Genomic DNA, 20416 nt, shown 5'->3' with positions numbered 1-20416 from the left:
AGCTGTAGCGATCGGACAAGTAGGATCTAAACCATCTTAAAGCCTGCCCTTGAATACCTGTATAGTTTTGTAATCGATCTACGAGTATATCATGATCTATGGTGTCGAGCGCATCACTAAAGTAAAGTTACGCATCACACAAGTAAAACTAGCAATGATATGCAGCCTTGGTATGACGCAAGAAGCAAGTCATTTTGTGTTTTTGAAAACTGCAGTTTCTAGGCTATGGTGGGGCCTGAAAACTGACCAAAATTCTTCTTACAGGTAATTTTTTGAAGACAGAGAGACATGAACATCTTGGATGGCATGGGGTAAAATATCAGGAATTTTTTATTCTGACTATGACTATGACATGAAATCTGCCAAAAATCTTTGTTGGAAATAAAGACTTTTAAAATGAAAATATCATGAAATTGACATAATAACCAGTAGAAGGCAGCAAAGGATTACTTATAAGCTCAGTTATCATTTTCACGCTTATTTTTTTTTTCACATCCTTTAGTACTTTTACTGTACTGAAGTATGAAGTACAGCAAGTACAATAAAATAAATACTAAGCATTAAATATCTTATTTAAAGATCTTATATAACATTTTTTATTTAATTTAACAAAATTTTTTAAACATTGCCTTTAATAGAACACAACAAAAAGAGTGCTTTAAGTTTTATCATTAACTAGAAGCTGCTTTGAAACCAGTGTATGCACAAAAACACACAGGAGCATTTGAAAGCGGGTGAGTTTGAGCGGGTACGGGACTGACTCGGTACAACTGGTAATGTAAAAAGTACCCCTCTCCCTCCAAACCAATTAAAAAAAAAAAAAATCACCAGATCTTAGTTTGCATTATTTTGTACAACGGATTCCTCTTCCTAAACTTTAAGTTACACAAACACAAACTACATCCAAAATCAACTAATCATTGTTATCTCTGAAAAGGTAAATTTTTAAAGATGTAATCCAGATGTTGTAATCCACATGTTCTCATTGTCATGTGACCTACCAGCATCAGCTGCATCACTTCACAGATTTCACAAATTCTCTCTCCTGGCCTCATGCGACAGCAAGGTGTCCATTGCAGGTGCACTTCAGAATCTAGGTGGAAGTCAGTCATCCAGAGGTACATTTTGACTAATGTTTTATGAATTGTAAGAATTTAGACAGTTTTCACATAGTTTCCCCATATAATACAGGGAATTAAAATTCCTGGATGAAATCACTTGACCATGATCAAAGATAGTGAGAGTTGATGTTAGGGAATTTAGACAAATTTTTACCAGAAGCTTTAACTTAGCATTGACTACCTGAAACCAAGGAAAGGACTACAGATGGTATAATAACATTTGGTAAATCTGATGAAAGTCAGACAAATTCTTCCAAATAAAATAAAAAAAAATTATATAAATGTATAAAAAAAAATAAAGAAATAAAGAAATTTGGCCCCAAGCAATCCAACCGAACAGCAGTGCTCAGTATACTGTACACATACGGTAAGATTGCAGGACTTGCCCTGAGCATGTATGTCAAAAGTTAGGGGTAATTCACAATATCTGTCACCTAAATGGAAAAACAGCTTAGACCCCTAAAAGTCTTTATATTGCATAATAAATATATTTGACATAAGTACTTTTCTTACTTTAGCGGTTCATTTAAAACTGAAATTAGTACTTAAGCAAAAAGTTCTGTCACAAAAAAATAAAAATATTAATAAAATAAATAATAATAATAATAATATATGACAACCGAGTTTAAAATCTCTTTGGCAGCTCCACACATTCCAGAGCAATATGGATCTCCTCACAGCTGAAAAAGGCATTCCTCAGAAGAACAGCTTGTTTATTATTTAAAGCCTTCACAATCAGACTGTGTAAACTACACTTTAAAAAGATCAATAATCTAGATTTGAATGTTTAAAGCCATTTATCGCTGCCAAGCAATTCTGACCATGTCAGTCCTGCATGGTTTAAGTTTGACATTGTAACTGAAATACAAGATGAATGAATAATACTGAGTAAACATGTTAAATAATTTACAAACAATATGACCATAGTTATTGACATGGCTAGCAAAATAAGGTAGGGCACTAATATACCTTAATGTTATACAGGGCAGAGTGAGGTAAGCGGTGCTTTTCAAGTTCTCCTCTGTAGGCAAAGACAATTTGGAAATCAAATACAACTTAAAAGTGCATGCCTATAACACAGGGCCTTGGAAATATGACCTATCCAGTGACACAACTTGCCACATGTAAGTCAAAAATCTTGTTAAAATGATGAATATGTGAACAATATTTATTTTTAAATTAAAAGTATAAACATAAATTAGAAAAAAAGATTATGCTTTTTTTTTTTTTTTTTTTTGCATTATAAGCATAATATAAACATAAAAAAACTTTTTTTATGCTTTTTTTTTTTTTTTGCATTTTAATGATAATATAAACAAATTAGAAAAAAAAATTATGCTTTTTTTTAGCATTTTTTTTTTATTGCACACTATTCAAAAAATTTTCACATAAGCTGCAAAAGGTTAAACATTCAGACTATTTGAATGTATTAAAGCAATTTCCAACATTTTGTAATAGTGGTTCCTGAATTTGAATTAAGTTTACCACTACCCATTAAGCCACTGATACAGTTCACCCTGAAGCACGTCGCACACACATATTACAAATGGCTTAATCTAATAATTGATTATATATAACTATACATTGGGGAAAATATTTATTTGGTCCCTGGCTAATTTTGCAAGTTTGCCCACTTACAAAAAATAATCATACAATTTTTTTTTATAGTAGGTATATTTTAACATATATGGAGGCAGAATATAAAACAAAAGATCCAGAAAAAACACATTATATGAAGGTTAGAAATTTATTTGCATTTCAGTGAGTGAAATAAGTATTTGATCCCCGAGCAAAACATAACTTACTGTAGTACTTGGTGCAGAAACCCTTGTTGGCAAGCACAGAGTTAAGACGTTTTTTTCTTCTTTTTTTTTTTGTCACCAGGATTGCACGCATCTCAAGAGGGATTTTGGTTCACTCCTCTTTCCAGATTCTCTCTAAATCCTTAAGGTTTCTTGGTTGTCATTTGGTAAGTTTCAGCTCCTTCCACAGATTTTCTATAGGATTGAGGTCCGGCTAGACCACTCCATGACCTTAATGTGCTTCTTCATGATTCACTCCTTCGTTGCCTTGGTGGTATGTTTAGGGTCATTGTAATCCTTGAAGACTATCCATGGCCCATCTTCATTGTTCTGGCTGAGGGAAGGAGGTTCTCATCCAAGATTTAACAGTACATGGCCCCATCCATTTGACCCTTGCTTGACTGCAGGGATGGTGTTCTTGGGGTCAAAGTCAGCATTTCTCTCCCTCCAAACACGAAAAGTCGAGTTAATGGCAAAGAACTAATTTTTGGTCTCATCTGACCACAGCACTTTCTCCCAAGCCGAGAATCATTAAGATGTTCATTGGCAAACTTTAAACAGGTCTGTTGTAATTGTAGTCTCCGTTTCCTGTTCTTAGCTGACAGGAGCGGCCCCCCAGGTGTGGTCTTCTGCTGCTCCAGACCATCTCCTTCAGGGTTCGACGTGTTGTGCATTCAGAGATGGTATTCTGCATACCTTGGTTGTAACGAGTGTTTGAGTTACTGTTGCCTTTCTGTCATCTCTAACCAGTCTGCCCATATCATATCACATTACAGTAAAATTAATCAATTTCCCTTCCTAGTTTATTTTTTGGTGGGTGAAATATGATCTGAAAACATTTCTTAACAGTTTTTGAGAGATTTACCCATACCGATTTCTGTAAAATATACAGTAAAATCTAATATAAATAAAAGCACTGAACAAACATAATGGCACAGTCAAAAATACAGAATCTACAAATTAATAAAACAGCTAAAAATATTTAACACCGTAATGAGTTATGTCCCTTTGTTTCCACTATTTTTAAAACAATCTATAGATTTTTTTTTTCTTTTCTTTTTTTTTGGTGATTGTAGTAGGCTTACAAAAATAAATAAAAATATTAATATCATAAAATTCAGGAAAAAATGTGTTTGGTTTCTCAAAAAAGAAAAAAAAAGAAATAAAGAATGAATTCCTTCCAGACATTAGGTCATGAACACTACTGTAATTTACAGGTTGTCTTCAACATACAATAAAAACTCTGGGACTCCAGCAGCAGGAGTGACTTGAGCTAAAGCCTCTTTATAAATCAAAGTTCCTCCAAACATTAACTGTGTGACGCTCTGTTAAAAACACATACATCCTTTCCCAGGCTGACCTGAAGCAACACAGCTCCTATAATGGGAAACAGGCCCTCCAAAATGGATGGATATGTAAACATAAGGCCTACACAGACAAGATGCAGTCGTGAAGGATTCTGGGTGTTTTGGTGTAATTATGAATTAAAGGCGTCCTGTGAGTTTGGAGGTGAGGGGGGTGAGTTTAGGGTCACCGGGAGAGGTGCAGATGAGGATGTTGTTGAAGTTGAGTTAGTAACTCTTCTTCTGTTGGCTCTTGGACATGCTCTCTGAAAACAGAGGATGGGCAAAATCAGGTATTTAAACAACCAAACTATAATTTCTCTCTCATCATTTACTCACTTTCCAACTTGTTCAAAGTCTGTAAGGGTTAATTTCTTCATGATATATTTTGCAGAATGTTGAAAATCGATCAGTTGACAGAAGCCAAGGTTTTTTTTTTTTTTTTTTCTTCTTCTTCATACTATGAAAGTCAGATGCTACCGTCAACTGTTTGGTTATCAGCATTCTTCAAAATATATTTTGTGTGCGTGTGTTCAATAGAAGAGAAAAAGGAAGAAACGTAATCTCAAGTTGTTCCAAACCTGTATAAGTAAATAATGACAGAAGGTTTCATTTTCATTTCATTTCAGTAGACTGTAGTATTTCTAAATAAAAGTCATGGAGGGCTTGTTTACAAATCTTTTTTTTTTTTTTTTTAAGTTAGTTAGTAAGTAAGTTCCCTCTGGGCCACCCAGCCACAGGAAGAAAAAAACTACTTACATTATTTCAAAATAAAGATTTATGGTTTTTAGCACAATTATCTTTTTATTGTACTATGATTTCTAGAATGGTTAAGAGTGATAAACATCAGGATATACCACACCACATTCCACTAAATTAAATCATTAGCCTTATTTAATCAGAGAGGAATGTGAGGGAAAGCTGTGAGGAAAGAGCACAACGCAGCCTGAAATACTGAGCAGAGGAGCCTCAGGAAAATTCGGTCAAGTACTGGAGCTAAGGTATACTCGTTTGTGCCCATAAAATCACATACAATCAAAATACAACTATAAATCACTGACAGGCTATAGGACTGCAAAGGACAAAAATACATGCTTAAATACAAAGTGTTTTTGTAATAATTTGTTTAACATATTCATTCCATTACCATTCATTCATGCTTCCATTTTGTCTACAACATTTTTTTTTTCCATTCCATACTGTATAACTCAATTAAGATCAACACTGTGAGATTCAAAAAGAACCGATTATTAAAATAATAATAATAATAATAATTCACTTCCTTTCAAATTTATCTCTTGAATTATCACCAGTGAGACAAACATTCTGACAGGGCTGACTTGATGGTGTTCACAAAATATTTAACAATCAAATCTGAAACAGTTCTATTGATCCTATTCTGCCTATTCTCACAGATTCATATTAAAGTGGACATTTTTGCTGTTTTTAGAGCTAATGGTCAGTAAAATCCTACTACTTGTTTTCTCCCAGGTCTCTAAAATCAATGATAAGAACTTTCCGAATATCTTCATTCATACCTGAAAATAAGCTGTACAGTGCTTTGATAGGCAATTCTCTCCACATCCTCGACAGAGAGAGCATTGCTGCGGTCCCACTTATAGGTGAAGTTCTGAACAAAGGAGGGAAGAAAAACAACATATAACTAGCATGCTTAGAAACAAATTAACTGCTCTGTCAAGAAAAGGTCTGAATTCACTGATTCAGTTCATGATCTGAGCGTGCTAAACAGTAGTGCAAACTAACAGGATGTGTTACTACTGTTATTAAGATTAGGTTTGGAGGTTAGTATTGGTTTCAGTGTTGTATAAGCAATCAGCACTGTGACCAGCTGTGGGAAAGGTGTGTGCTTTACTGGTTTGAAAAAGAAGAAAATTAATAAAAAATAATAATAATAAGCTATTGATAATTTGTTACGTAGTTCATCAGATTTCAGTCATAAAAATTGTTCACATTAAGACTAGGAATGTCTTTCAATAACGTTATTATGGTCAGTCTACATACCTCCAAAATGAGTGCCACAAATAGGTTGACCCACATGACTGAAGATGTCAACCACCAGGCCACAAAGTACACTAAGGACCACCTGACAAGAAGAATTATGGGTACAAATTAAAAAAAACTCTGTTAAGGTAAAGCAAATATGTTGAAGACAGAGACAGTGTGTGTGTGTGTGTGTGTGTGTGTGTAGGATGTCTAGCTTACTCTGTAGTGTATCTGCTGTATGCATCCGTGAAAACGTGCCAGTTATTCACTACCATGATGTTATAGAGCAGAACCAGAGAGGACTGGAAAAATATGACGGGAAGAATACATTTACATTGTTCCAAAATGTTATGTAGGTTTAAACCTAAATTATTTAAAAACTAAACAGATATATAGTCATGAATAATATTTTAAAAACAATTCTGAAAACATGAACCTATTTAAACCTAACATTAACACAATTTAAAACTATAAACCTAGCAAATTTGGTCAAATCCACTGACTACGTATTCCTCATACATGCTTATTATAGTAGTCCTCTGTGCAACTTACAGCGAAATCATCGAAGTTGTTGGGCCAGTACTCCAGCTGTTCAAAAGTGCCACAATCCATGCTGAAGGGGCCATCCGTTTTGTTTTCTATGCTGTAGTTGGAGATTAGACTGAAAGGAGAGCATAGAGAAAGAAGAGGCTCAGATCTAAAAACTATGAAAATAATATTTCAATTTCATTTTATTTGTATAGCCAATAGGCTGACCAACGTACTTTACAGAAAAGAGAGTAAAAAAAAAAAAAAAACATACACAGAAAGCAAACCAGATAAAAAAAATATGAACAACCTGTTTAAAAAAACAACCAAACAAAAAAAAAAGACTAATGGTAATTAGTACACTGAGGAAAACATATCGATTTTTATCAGGGACTTAAAAACAGAGAAGGGGCCATTCTAATTTGTAAAAGGCAGGGTATTCCAAAGTCATGGTCCTGCCACCGCAAATGCATGCTCCCCTCTACACTTAATTCTAGTGTGTGGAACTACCAACAAACTCTGGTCGCAAGATTCAGGCTTCTAGATGGAGTGTATGAATGAAGGAGTTCAGAGAAGTAGACAGGAGCTAGGTTATGTAAAGATTTATTAACAAATTTTGAAGTCTGTTCTCTTATGAACCGGCAACCAGTGTAGAGATCTGAGAATTGGAGTGATGTGTTCGTGTTTGCGACACTTCACAAGAAGCCTAGCTGCAGCGTGCGCTTTGGACCACGCAATCTGAGATTTAGATATACTGCAATATAAGGAACTGCAGTAATCTAGTCGAGATGTAGCATTCGCATGAACAGCCATTTCTAGAGTTTCGGGAGTGAGAAAGTCTCTGATTTTACACAAGAGATGAAGTTGGTAGAAACTGGATCCGATTGCGGAGGAGATATGTTTATCGAATTTTAAATGCTGGTTGACAAGAACACCTAGGTTCCGCACCTGTGAAGATCTGAAAATTAATAAAAACTGTCCAAATTAGGGCGTATATACTGAGAAATCTCAAATTATTGAAAAAAGTATTGAACTGAAAAAAACTAGCAATAGCCAAAAAAACATTGTATGGGGTCAAAATGATAAATTTTTATTTTATGGCAAAAAATCATTAGGATATGAATTAAAGATCATGTTCAATGAAGATATTTAGTACATTTTTAAATAATTTGTAAATATATGAAAACTTAATTTTTTATTAGTAATATACATTGCTAAGAATTTATTTGGAGAACTTCAAAGGTGATTTTCTCAGTATTTTTTCCACCCTCAGATTTTCTAATAGTTGTAACCTCGGCCAAATATTGTCAGCTTTCATATTATTCATAAATCCCAATTTCGAAAAACGGACACTTAAGACTTATTTTGTGGTCCAGGGTCAAAAATATGCAGTTTTCGCACACACTTAACAGCAGTTTGGTAAGATGTAAGAGAGCCTTTAAACATTTGAAGAGCGATATGTAGCCTGTCCATTTGCTTTTCTACAGTTTTTGCTTAGAAGACGGGTATCAGAGTTTTGCCACAGTTCAGATAATAAGAAATGTTTTTTGAGCATAATCGCCATATGATAATAATGATTTGATTTCTGAAGGATCAAGTGAAACTGAAGACTGTTATGGAATCAGATGAATAAAGTACATTCTAAATGACGCACAAAAAGAAAACCGTTCTTTTAAACTGTAAGATTAGCTCACAATACAGTTTTTCGTGTATGTTTATGTTTCCTCTTAAATGTGCAGTTGATGAACAGTACCTCATGTTTAATGGAGGTGTTATGGCTCCCTTGAAAAGCCAGATGCCAAGAACTGCAAACACATAGTACACCACCTGCATCAGAGAAATGAACAAGTGAAGAGACCAACCTCAACCTGATGAAGCTGTCCGAGTCTATTCACTCACCAGTAGAATGCCAGCAAATGCCCGTAAGTTTTTCACCAGGTCCACAAGAGTGCTGGCCACCACGGCCATCAACTAAAGCGTGCACACACACACAAAAAAAAGACTTTAGGGTATGTAAATGGTGCCAGTATGTTTAGCATAGCTGTAGTATCGACACACCTTGTGTGCATTTATGAGATTAACGTGATGATTAATGTGAGAAGCCCATGACCAACCTTGATTTCTGGAATGATCCTGAGGAAACGGAAAACAATCAACATGTTGACCAGTCGCACCATCTCCCACAAAACTATCACACGTCCTTGATCCGGATCCCTGTTAAGGTAAGAGTAAAATGTCAGATTAAGAGATCAGATTATTTGTTCTTCAAACTGAGCTCACTTACATGTCCTCATTTGGAATCCTGTAGGTGATGAATATGGCGATCTGAATTGCCTGTTGAGAATAAATGAAAAACATATGCCTGCGATTACTGCCTTCACCACCTAAACCGCTATGCATGCCACAAAATTCCTAATGATAATTTGAAATAGCAGTAAATAAATAAATAATAACGAAAATGTTACCAGAAGAAGAACAGTGAGGAATCCATCAAAAATGTTATTCCTGTAAGACAGGTAACCTTTCCAACCAAAAGCCACTATTTTCAGCAGCATCTCAATTAAATAGTAGAGGATGAAAATACAGTTCAGGATCTAAAAGACAGAAAATATATTTACAGTACATTCATTTTTTTAGAACCATACTCAAATTTAGAAAACATATATATCAACTATTGCTGGGAAAACACCAGGGCATGGTCTAAAAATCTAGCAAAACACAAGGAAATTTTTTTTTTACCAACCAACCACTAATATTTCTATATGAAATTAAATTATTACAGCAACATGAATTGTATGTATTCAATGCATGAAACAGTCACCTCCATATAGAAGTTATTTTTCTCTGAGGCAGATTTCTCTGAATTCAGAACCAAGACAGTCTGCAGAAAAACAATAACACATATTAAACATAAACTTCCAAGATTCAAAGATTTGAAATAATGCTTTTTGCATATACTATACATATACACAGGTTGGCACCATTTTGATGTATATTATAGTCGTTGCAATCTATTTTTGTGAACAAAATGATTAAAATGATTTTCTGATTTGATTTCAAATAATGTTCTATTATTTATATATATATATATATATATATATATATATATATATATATATATACATTTAAATGAAATTCCATTTAATTTGGCATTTCTCTCTCAAGAGCCCTTTGCAGCACCATCATGAACCACTAGGTGGTGAACAACTAATTTGGTTTTGATCTCCTGAAATCTGGAAATGTATGTAATGTTCTTTATGTAGGGTGATGTATGCAATAATCAAATCAAGTCAGAGGAAAAACGATTTCTTACACAAATACAAATGACATTTGCAAGAGCGACAACGTTCCCCAGTACAACAATATAAAAGTGACCGAACATATACTGGATCTGCTGCAGGATAGGAGAACTGTACTCCGGTTTTGGTGGATGCTGCAGGGAAAAGACAAAAACAGAACAGTCACTGTGTCTGTTGACACCAAAGTTAAATTCAGAATTAAACCAAGAGTGAAACCACTTTTTAAAATTCCAGTTCAACTTATTCAATTTAAATTAAGTAAAAGAATTAAATGAAATTCAAAGAAAGTCCGATCTAAGTCTGGTTTAATTGTACACTCCATTTTTGAAGATGAATTACTCATTAACACAATGAAACATGAAAAAAAAATGGGGCATTTCCTTTAAAAAACTACAGTGTTAATTTTCGGTGTGAAAATGATATTATATTATGTGTTATTATACATTATTTTATTTAGTAAAACAATTTAACTCATTTGTCTGGACTATGGTTGAAGAACACATTATTTTCAAGAACGCACTATTAATTGTATTTATTTAAAAGGAGCTAAACAAAATGCAGCAAACTTCCGAGATGCAAACTTTAAACAGCTATCTATTCTTGCATGTTTTGTTGTCGCATTGGACTAATCAGGTTCCTCATTCTGTGACTGTGTTGAGTTTCTGTGAATTGCCATACAGCTAATTCTCTTTGTGTCATTCAGATACAAATTCTCATAAACTCATAATATGCAAGGGAACCAAATCTCTACTTGGCCAACCCAGCCATGCACCGTACCCTAATAAATCTAATACTATTTTAAGCCGACTTCTAAAAAATATTTAAAAACAGTGACTTCCTGAATTAAGACTGATCCACAAACATAAATGATCAGACCTCTTTCATAAAATCTTTATCCAGCTCAGTAAAAAGCCTCTGGAAGGTCTCGCCATTAATGAAGCCATCTGGGAATTCCTGAGCCGCCTGGAGGAAACAAAAGATAGGTCAAACAATTAACCATGGCACACACTTTTTACTTGAAGAAACCATTTGCTATCTGTGTTGACCTTAATGATAGCCTGTCTGCAGTAAGACTTCATGTGGACTCTATCCATGACCTGCAGAAACATGTTCACCGCCACTTGCTCCCTAAACAGCAACAGGAAAAGTCACGTGACAAGACATAAAACACCACATCAGAGACACGAATACGAGTGAATGCTTGCTATTAGGAAGAAAGACTTCAATGTTGGAGAGGACTTGATCTTACACATGGCCTTCAGACTGAGTGCTGGTGTGCCCTCGGCCTGGACAACACAGCACCTCGAATGCAGCCCGAATACCCAGACGCCTCCTGATTATAGACGTCTGAATCGACATCTAAACACACAGATGATAACATCAATAATTAAAAAATAAAATAAAATCAGACTCTTTTCCATACAAAAAACAAATGTCTTAAGAAGACTTGAAAAACAGTGTATCATATGTGTGCATATGTGTAAATTATAATAACTATCATTATTTTATTTTATTTATTTATTTTTTGGAGCTTGATGGCCCCTGGTCAGTTTTGTTGTATGGAAAGAAGAAGCTTGGAAATTATAAAAAGACATTCTGTGCTCCAAGGAGAAGCAAAAAAAAAAAAAAAAAGTTTGGAAATAATAACAGAATATAGATTGCTAAATTATTCCTTTAGCCAACAAGCACCTAATTCCTAAAACAATGTCTAAGTAATTGTAAGTCACGTAATTGTCACTCACCAGTAAATATCCCCTGAACTGGTTATAAATAATTGCCGTCATTAGATTCATTAACAAATATGTTCCTGAAAAAAAAAAAAAAAATAGAATGTCAGTGTTTAATGCTGGTGGAAAGTTTCGAATGCAATTAATATTAACTGCAGTGTGTGTAAATTAATCCATGAGTCTTAAGTCTTATGCTCATCAAAGCTGATAAAAAACAGAGTAAATATTTTAAACCAATTTAAATTTTATGCAAATTTTATGCAATTTATTCCTGTAACAGAAAAGAGTTTTCAGAGACTTATTTCTGAAATATTAACAAATCTTATATTATTCCAAAGTTTTGACCAGTAGTGTATGTATGCATGTATGAATGTGTGTGTGTGTGTGAGTGACTGATCTGATATGCCATTAAAACTTACCAAACACACTAAAGAGTATAAAGAAGATAGAATAGGCACGGTTCAGAGAGTATGCTGGAATCATGACTGTTGAGAGAGGGAGAAAACATGTTGTAATGAACACAGACTACAAGAGACGTTGTAGGCCATTGTAGGCAATTTCAAATTTGTAACAAATACAGACACCTGTGAAAGTTCACAAGACATCGTGTCATGTGGTTACTGCAATTAGCCAGAGATGACTGAGAATTCAACACAGCGGTGTCAAAATGTCATCTGTGTCACTGACCATCTAAAACCTTATCTTTCAGAGATTTGCACCTAATGAGAGACTTTAATAACATTTACAGTCAAATGAAGACGTACCGTCTGGGTTATTGGCTGTTGTTAGCAGCACTAGCAGAGAAGACAGGGCCTTTGGCATGTTTTTGAAGTAGGTTTCCCATTCTCCATTCTTCTTAGGGTCCTGCAGAAACATATCCATTCACTCAACTGTAGCAATTCACTTTGGATAAAAGTGAAAATAAAAATAAAAAAAGCACTTAATTCAAAGGGAAACAGGTTTCATACCCCACTGACAAATATTTGTTCTTGCTTTAAGTATAAATTCACTCAATTTTGTTACATTTTTCAATCTTGATTTTGAAGATGTTTAGATGTTCGTACTGGAAAACAAATATATTGAGGAAGATATATCTAAACTGGCCAATGTCACAGATCCCACACCCAAGCCTTTATATTGCGATCTCTAAATATGACTCAGGTCATTTATGTCCAAAGCCCAAATTCTAGGGATGAGTTATGTGGCAGAATGTAGGGGTTTGTTTAAATCAAAAAGTGGGCCCATGTAAGCATGACAGAAATTATACGATAGAGATGTGATCACTTCTTACATCTGATTTGGAAAAGATCAGCATTCCAATCATGGTGAATAAGCAGATGTGTAATGCCAAAAGCAGGATAACACTGAAACAGAGAAAAAAATAAATAAATAAATGATAACATTTACGATCATCATTTTTTTTATTATAATATTAGAATGAACTGCATACAAATTGTAAAGTGAAAATAAGGAATTAAATGCAGAATTTTTTTTTATTACCTTGCTATTTCTGGAAGAGTCCTTTTGATACATTTTAGAGTTTTCTTCATAAGGGAAGAGTTTTGCAAGAGGAAAAATGGTCGAATTAGTCTCCTGACTCTTAAATTCTGTGGGAAGAATGACAACATTACAATCAACGGACCTGACGCTGACAGCTGCCTGATACATTATCAGTATTTACTTATTATATTTAATATTATGAAGGAATAGATTGTCCAAACATGAACATTTAATTTTCCTAAGGTTGTATTTGATGTGCTTATGCGAATGAGATTTGAGTGACAATGGAGGCAAAGATTTCAAATACAACTTCAATTTAGGTCTGTTTTTCAAATGAGGGCAAGTAAATTATGAGTTTTATTATAAGTGTAATGAAGACTGTAAATGCTAATTAAAAATAAAATAAAGAAATCAATTATCAATGTATCAATAAAGCACACAACAGGTTGAGGTATACACGATTTTCTATAGTGTAAATACTGTTATGGTGTAAAGAGTCACAGTAAATAAGCAACTCTGTAATACAGTTTTCATGAACTCACCTCATTGCACAGCATGCTAACACTCAACATCCAATCAATAACTGATGCTGTAATCACTACTACATAACCAATCAGCCATTTGTTCATACGAAACTCCTCCCATCCTATCAGATAACTCTGCAAAACAAACAATATATCTGGTATATTTCTTAATATCATATTAAAGAACTTAAACATTACAAAACAAATGTTAACAGTTAGGGTACTGTGATAGGTCAGTTCAACGGTTAAAGGGATAGTTCACCAAAAATGGAAAAGAACCATTTGGACATTGTATTCCATACAAAAAAGAAAGTCATACAGGTCTGAATGACAAATAATGACAGACATATTAGGTAAAGATTATGGTTAGTGATATCCCAAAAGTGAACTGAATCTATTTTTAGATTCCTACCTTCACAGTGAAATCTAAGATGAAGATACAAAGGCAGACCATCTCGATCCCCTCCGTCAGTCCACAGGGTGGCTCCCAGGGTTTGGGTTTGAAACGAATGTCCGAGGTGTAAGTCAGAGAGGAGGGTCTCTCAATGAAAGCCAGTGCCAGTACAACAGCAATCGTGAACCCCAATGCCCTTCAAGAAAGAGAGTGTGGGAAAGCAGATCAAATAACAGTGCGTAACTGATATTGACAGAGAGAAACATACCACATAAACAGCTAGAGGCCATACGTAGGTCAATATAATTACAGGAAAGTTGTCTGTCCAGTATAATGCAGTATGTGTCATGCTATCAAGAAAATAACTTGCACAATACATGTGACATGTCTTGTCATGACACACAAGGTTTGAATGAACTTTTTCACTCAATAGTAAAGTAAATTATAGGCCATTTAGAACTTCTAATATCCAAAACAAATATATTGCACATAAAATTACTTTTTCTTCCTTACTGTGACATATCAAAGTAAAGAAGAGACTTCTTGAATGACAAAAAAAATGTGGGAGTGAGACTCGATGTGGTCCACTGGAACTGACTGGTTCATTTGTATTTGTTTTTCCAGAAAAAAAAAGAAAAAAGGTGTGTGTGTGTGTGTGTGTGTGTGTACAGTGGGTACAGAAAGTATTCAGACCCCCTTAAATTTTATATTAATGTTATATTGCAGCCATTTGCTAAAATCATTTAAGTTCATTTTTTCCCCTCATTTATGTAGTTACAGCAGCCCAAATGTCAACAATTCTGTGTCTTTCTGTCAATATGGAATGCTGTGTGTACATTAATGTGATGATAAAATTATTTTAGCAAATGGCTGCAATATAATAAAGAGTGAAAAATTTAAGGGGGTCTGAATACTTTCTTTACACAATGTGTGTGTGTGTGTGTGTGTGTGTTTGTGTTTGTATATATATATATATATATATATATATATATATATATATATATATATATATATATATATATATGCGCATGTATATATTTGCTAAAAGATACATTTTTTTAACTTTAAAGTGAACCAGTTAGACCATCTGTCCACAACCTAATAAATATAGTTTTCACCAGTTAAAAAAACAATAAAGCTACAATATACTGTAGTACAGTATACATCCAGCAGTAACAGGACAGATCATAGTTTAAGAGCTTTGATTTTCAGTCATTACTCAACTACACAATAAAAAAGAAAAACAAAGTGCTCACACATTTGGTCAAAATTGAGTAATGACTTAAATCAAGGCTCTTAAACTATGATCTGTCCTGTTACTGCCGGGTTTGATCAACAATATCAAGATTTAGAAAACAAATACTGATATCAACTGAAATCCAATTACCAATGTCTATACAAGTCTATGAAGCAATTTTTCACAATTCCAGTATTGCCATAGTTACTTTGTTTTGCATTTGTCAGAGCCGTTGAGAAACGAGTTGCGACACGCTTTGGTCTTGCTGCCACATAGTCACATGGTTCATGGAGCTCTCAATAGTTCCAAACAACTCCATGCTGTCAATATGTTTGAATGGGTTTAAGAAGGATAGACAGAAGTTTCACTATATTTTCAACGCATCATGTGCATTTATTGTGTATCGATACATGCTGACTACATTTTACAATCACATTTTGTTCTGGGGAGTGATGAAGAGACAGCATTACTTTTTTCTTTTTCTAAGATGCTTATTATTTATATAACAAATATTGTAGTATTTAAGGTTAAAATAGAGAAAAAAAATTTAAATTCCAGTGCAAAGTGGCAAATTAGCAAGGTATCCAGAAAAATTATATTTTCTATGTAATACCATGATTTAACCACTAGACGCCCGTATAGCTGTTTAAAGGGGCCATATGAAGCGATTTAATTTTTTCCTTTCTCTATGGAGTGTTACAAGCTCTTGGGGCATAAAGAAGATCTGAAAAGTTAACTAAAGTCTCAAATCCTAAGAGCAAAAGCACTTTATTTGGCCTTCAGAAAGTAGATGCATTTAGGATTATTTAAGATTAGTTACAACAGAAATGCAACTCATTTGCGGACGACCGTTTCGTGAACCTAGGAGAGGAAGTCATTCTGACTTTGCTACGACAATCTGCCACTTCTGAATCAGCTACTGTATGTGTGTTTTGTCATTAGTTTAAGTGTTTGCTATTAACTGTTTAAATGCGAAGTTAAACAGTTAGTTAAAGTTAAACAAGACAACCAACTGCATTCAGGGAAACTCTTTCTTGTATTTTTTTTTTTTTTATTTAATGGGCATTTGTATTTAATGGGCAGTCTATTAAGGTGTTTCTCATGTTATCTAACTGCAAATATAGCACAACTCCCTATTATCTAAAACTAAACTTTAAGAATAATGCGTTTCATAAAATACACCTACTGGCCAGATTTCCGAGAGGTAAACTAATGCGTTAATATGCCTCAACTTTCTGGCGAATGTGCTTGAGAAGCACTGAAATGTATGTGCTTCAATACTGAAACTATTGGTTGTTTGGAACTATTGGTTGCTCCATGACACGCTTTACTTCCACATTCCTCAGTTCCTGTGGAAGCCTATGGGAGTGTCCCAACTCCGTTTCTCAAATGCTCAGGCTTTGTATGGCACATGACAAAAAATAAAAATAAATAAATAAATATTTTGATAAAAAGCATCAATTTCTGCTTGCTTACCACTGACATATTTTGGAATAATAACATCTATACAACCGTAAGGACCCAGAATCTACCCTGTGATTAATGGATCGATACTATGGGAAAGAGCACAAACAGAGAAATTAGATATACATTCAATCAATATAAAAATACAGAAATTATGAAAAATTTTTAATTAACCTGAATTGCATCTTCAATAAATACAGCGGCTTGCTGGATATAGAGGTCTGCATCTGCATCTGTGTCAAATGAAAATTTTATTTTTTTTTTTTACAAAAAGTTAAACAGTACATTTTTAGTTGTGCATTTTTTTCATGATTTTTTCTTTCAAATGTTTTAATTTTATTTTGCAAAAAGTTCCCTTAAAGATTTTGCATGGGAGATCTCGTAATATTAAACAAAGTTAAACTATTACATTCTCTGTAATCTAGACACAATATAGTAGTTTTCACAACAATAGTGATTTTTTTTTTTTTTTTTTTTTTTATGTCACAAAAATCATTCCCATATTACACTTCGTAGTCGCAGAGCAAAATCTGGTGCAAAATTTACTGGACCATTCAATGACCTGGACCTCTACACAGATTTGAAAAAATGTTCTGATTGTAAAACTATGCACAGGCAGATGTTTCAGGCTCCAATATCAGCATATTTTTAAGTGTCACAGGATATTCAGGAGATGCCAAACCTAAACTTCTCAACAGGATATGAGCCAGCAAATCCAAACCATGCTTGAGTGATAACACCACGTAGAAGAGCAAAGAGCCACTGAAACTTTCATTTGACTTCGTACTGGAGATATAGAATAGCATTAATAAATATTTACCATATTACTATATATATTAACAGCAATGTATTTTCTCGGCATTTATTTCCCTTTTTGATGTTAATAAAAAAAAAAAGTCATTGTTGATGTTAGTTCACAGTGTATCTGTTGTTATCTTAATTTTCATAAATGTTGAGATTATAACGAACTTAGATTAATACATGCTGTAGAAGTACTGCTAATTGATAGTTCATGATAACTGATTTAGCTTACTAATGTTTCAAAGATAAAAACATTTTCTAAATATGCCAAAATCACAGAATAAAACAAACTTGTCCACTTAACATTCAGATTACCTTGACATAATGTCTGAATTGTATTTTGTATTTTTATAATAAGTAGCCTATGGACGAGATTTTAACAAAATTCACCCAAAACACCTTTTGCTACCCCAAATTTCTGCTAAAAATGTGAAACAAATTATTTTACAAGTATCAGATTAACTTTAAACAATACATTTGAATTTGGTACGTAAGCATTTAGAGGGAATTAAGACTCATTCCAGAATTGTATTTATTATAATTTTTTATCTGCTTTTAATACGATTCGACCTCACATTTTAATAGAGAAACTTCTGAGCTTTGGTTTGGATTTCTGTATAATTGATCAATGGGTGTTTGTCAGAGGTACTGTCTTCATCCCCAGGGTCCCCTCAGGGATGTGTGCTTTCTCCACTTCTGTATATTTTATACACTGACGATTGCAGGAGTAGTCATGAGAATAGACTTATTGTAAAATATGAAGATGATTGAGCTTTTGTCAGCCTCCTCCATGCAGATGAAAATAACCATGGCCGATTGTGTTCAGTGGTGTGATAATGCATTCCTGCAAATAAATGTGTTAAAAACTAAAAGACATGCATATTGATTTTAGGCGTAATCAAAGTGATATAAAAAAACAACTATTAAAGATCAGGAGGTTGAGGTTGTGGAATCATTTAAGTATTTGGGATGTGTGACTGATAACATACTGAATTTTAATGTAAATGTGGAGAAGATTTAGATTTGTGACAGGTACAAACATTCATTTATTCCTACTTTGGTAAATTATCTCTTTGCTAAATTTGGGCAGGTGGGGAGTAGGTGGAAGCAGGTAGTTGTTTGGTTTTGTGTTGTCCTGTGTATTTATTTATTTAGTAATTTTTAATGTATTGTAAATTGTCTTTTTGGGTGCTGGTCTTGCTGTAAAATCAATTACCCTTAGAGGACATGAAAAATAAATAAAAAAGATTTTCAGTATGTCTACCTATCTCCAATTGTAATTTGATACATAATTCTAGAAAGCAGTAAAAACAACTATGAAGTTAAAGTAGACGACCTGCGGAGCCAATAAGAAGACAAGGTTTGTTTGTCTGACAGCAAAGGCAGAAACCAAGGTGAATATGACACCAGAAGACGGAGGACAGCCTTTTAAACTTCTATGTAATAAAAGTGAGGAATAAGATATAATAAACTACAAGACAGCAGAACAAGGAGAGTCGGGACACTTGACCCAGGACAATCTGATTCCTGAATACATACGTACCCTCGTGCACATGGTACGAGTCGTCAGTAGCTGAATAAGACAGTCGCCTTGATCCTGGTGATTCTTCATGTTGATCATGTTGACCTTCATCGTGAGATCCATAATCACCTGAGCTCCGCTTAATGCTGCTCGTCAGTAGCGGCGCCTCTTCTTCTTCCATCTAGACAATGGCTTCAAGTCTCCAAATATTCCAAATAAATCCCAAACAGGGTTAAAGATATCGGTAGTGACGAAGGACACACCTAAACGAGGCTTCTGTCCATGTTTGTAAATAAAGTGACAGTCTCTCTAGTAGACATTCCCACTGCACTGAGTCGGTGTTACATTAAGTAACATTTCAGAGAGAGCAACAGTATGTTTTCAGGAGACGTCAACTCCTCCCATATCCTCTACTCGCTCACTCAAAGGAAACTTTCCGCTCACTCACGTCACTAGGTAAGTTTCACTTTGGCGAATCGGTTCGAATGATTCTTTACAATGAACCAGTTCGCTCTCCAAAAATCCACTCGTTCAGAAGAATCGGTTCAAAAGAATCACTCAAGTATATAACAACTCATTTGAAGAAAGTGCACTATCCTCTACTGGTGTTATCTAGCGTTCTGTCGCTCAAATAAAGACCCGCGATGTTTTTAAATGTAGGGTCATTTTAATCTAGCTGAACGGTGGAGAATTATGAGCCTAGAGTTCAGCCTGTTCTAAGTTTTCATTAGAGTTCATTTGGATTGAGCAAGCGTGGGAATTTACTGGCGACACTCTTAAAATGGGTTATAAAACAGTTAAATAATAGATTAATGTATCGCCCTGGAATAAGGTATTTTATTTACATGTACATAAAACGTATGTGCGCCTGTGTGTATAATATTGTACCAACACTTTTGTGTGTTCAGACCGTTTTACACATACGAAGAGGAAGTCAGTTCTCTAACACCCAACTCGTCCACATCCGCCCTCTAGTAAAAAAAAAGAAAAAGAAAAAAAAGCACTTTTATTTATTTAGTTTTTAATTGGTAAACTAATCGTCGTTTTGTTATCAACACTGCATTATATCCTTTTAGTCTTTTGAAACTATAATCTAAACAAAAAGCCACTTCCAAAATCATTCTCCAGGAAGTGACATGTTTGGCGGGAA

The 20416-nt window shown here is 34.2% G+C and overlaps 1 protein-coding gene across 1 annotated transcript; it reads right to left on the bottom strand.

Annotated features, from left to right (window-relative positions):
• Positions 1-2855: 2855 nt before the first annotated feature.
• LOC113051787 (two pore calcium channel protein 2-like) lies at positions 2856-19717 on the bottom strand. Its single transcript, XM_026215858.1, has 25 exons — positions 19288-19717; positions 17118-17176; positions 16956-17032; positions 14261-14438; positions 13867-13983; positions 13325-13431; positions 13116-13188; positions 12589-12688; positions 12244-12309; positions 11840-11904; positions 11347-11456; positions 11144-11225; positions 10974-11060; positions 10112-10231; positions 9620-9679; positions 9264-9392; positions 9083-9132; positions 8913-9012; positions 8698-8769; positions 8552-8625; positions 6823-6931; positions 6490-6572; positions 6289-6370; positions 5805-5896; positions 2856-4532 (listed from the first exon to the last, which is right to left on the bottom strand). Exons 1-25 carry the CDS (start codon positions 19445-19447, stop codon positions 4454-4456), a joined length of 2331 nt encoding a protein of 776 aa, XP_026071643.1. The 5' UTR covers positions 19448-19717; the 3' UTR covers positions 2856-4453.
• Positions 19718-20416: the final 699 nt, after the last annotated feature.

This window comes from Carassius auratus, chromosome 32 (assembly GCF_003368295.1).
Source record: "Carassius auratus strain Wakin chromosome 32, ASM336829v1, whole genome shotgun sequence".
Lineage (NCBI taxonomy): Eukaryota > Metazoa > Chordata > Actinopteri > Cypriniformes > Cyprinidae > Carassius > Carassius auratus.
The sequence above is the reverse complement of the archived record's forward strand: the minus strand, read 5'-3'. Positions and strand labels throughout refer to the sequence as shown.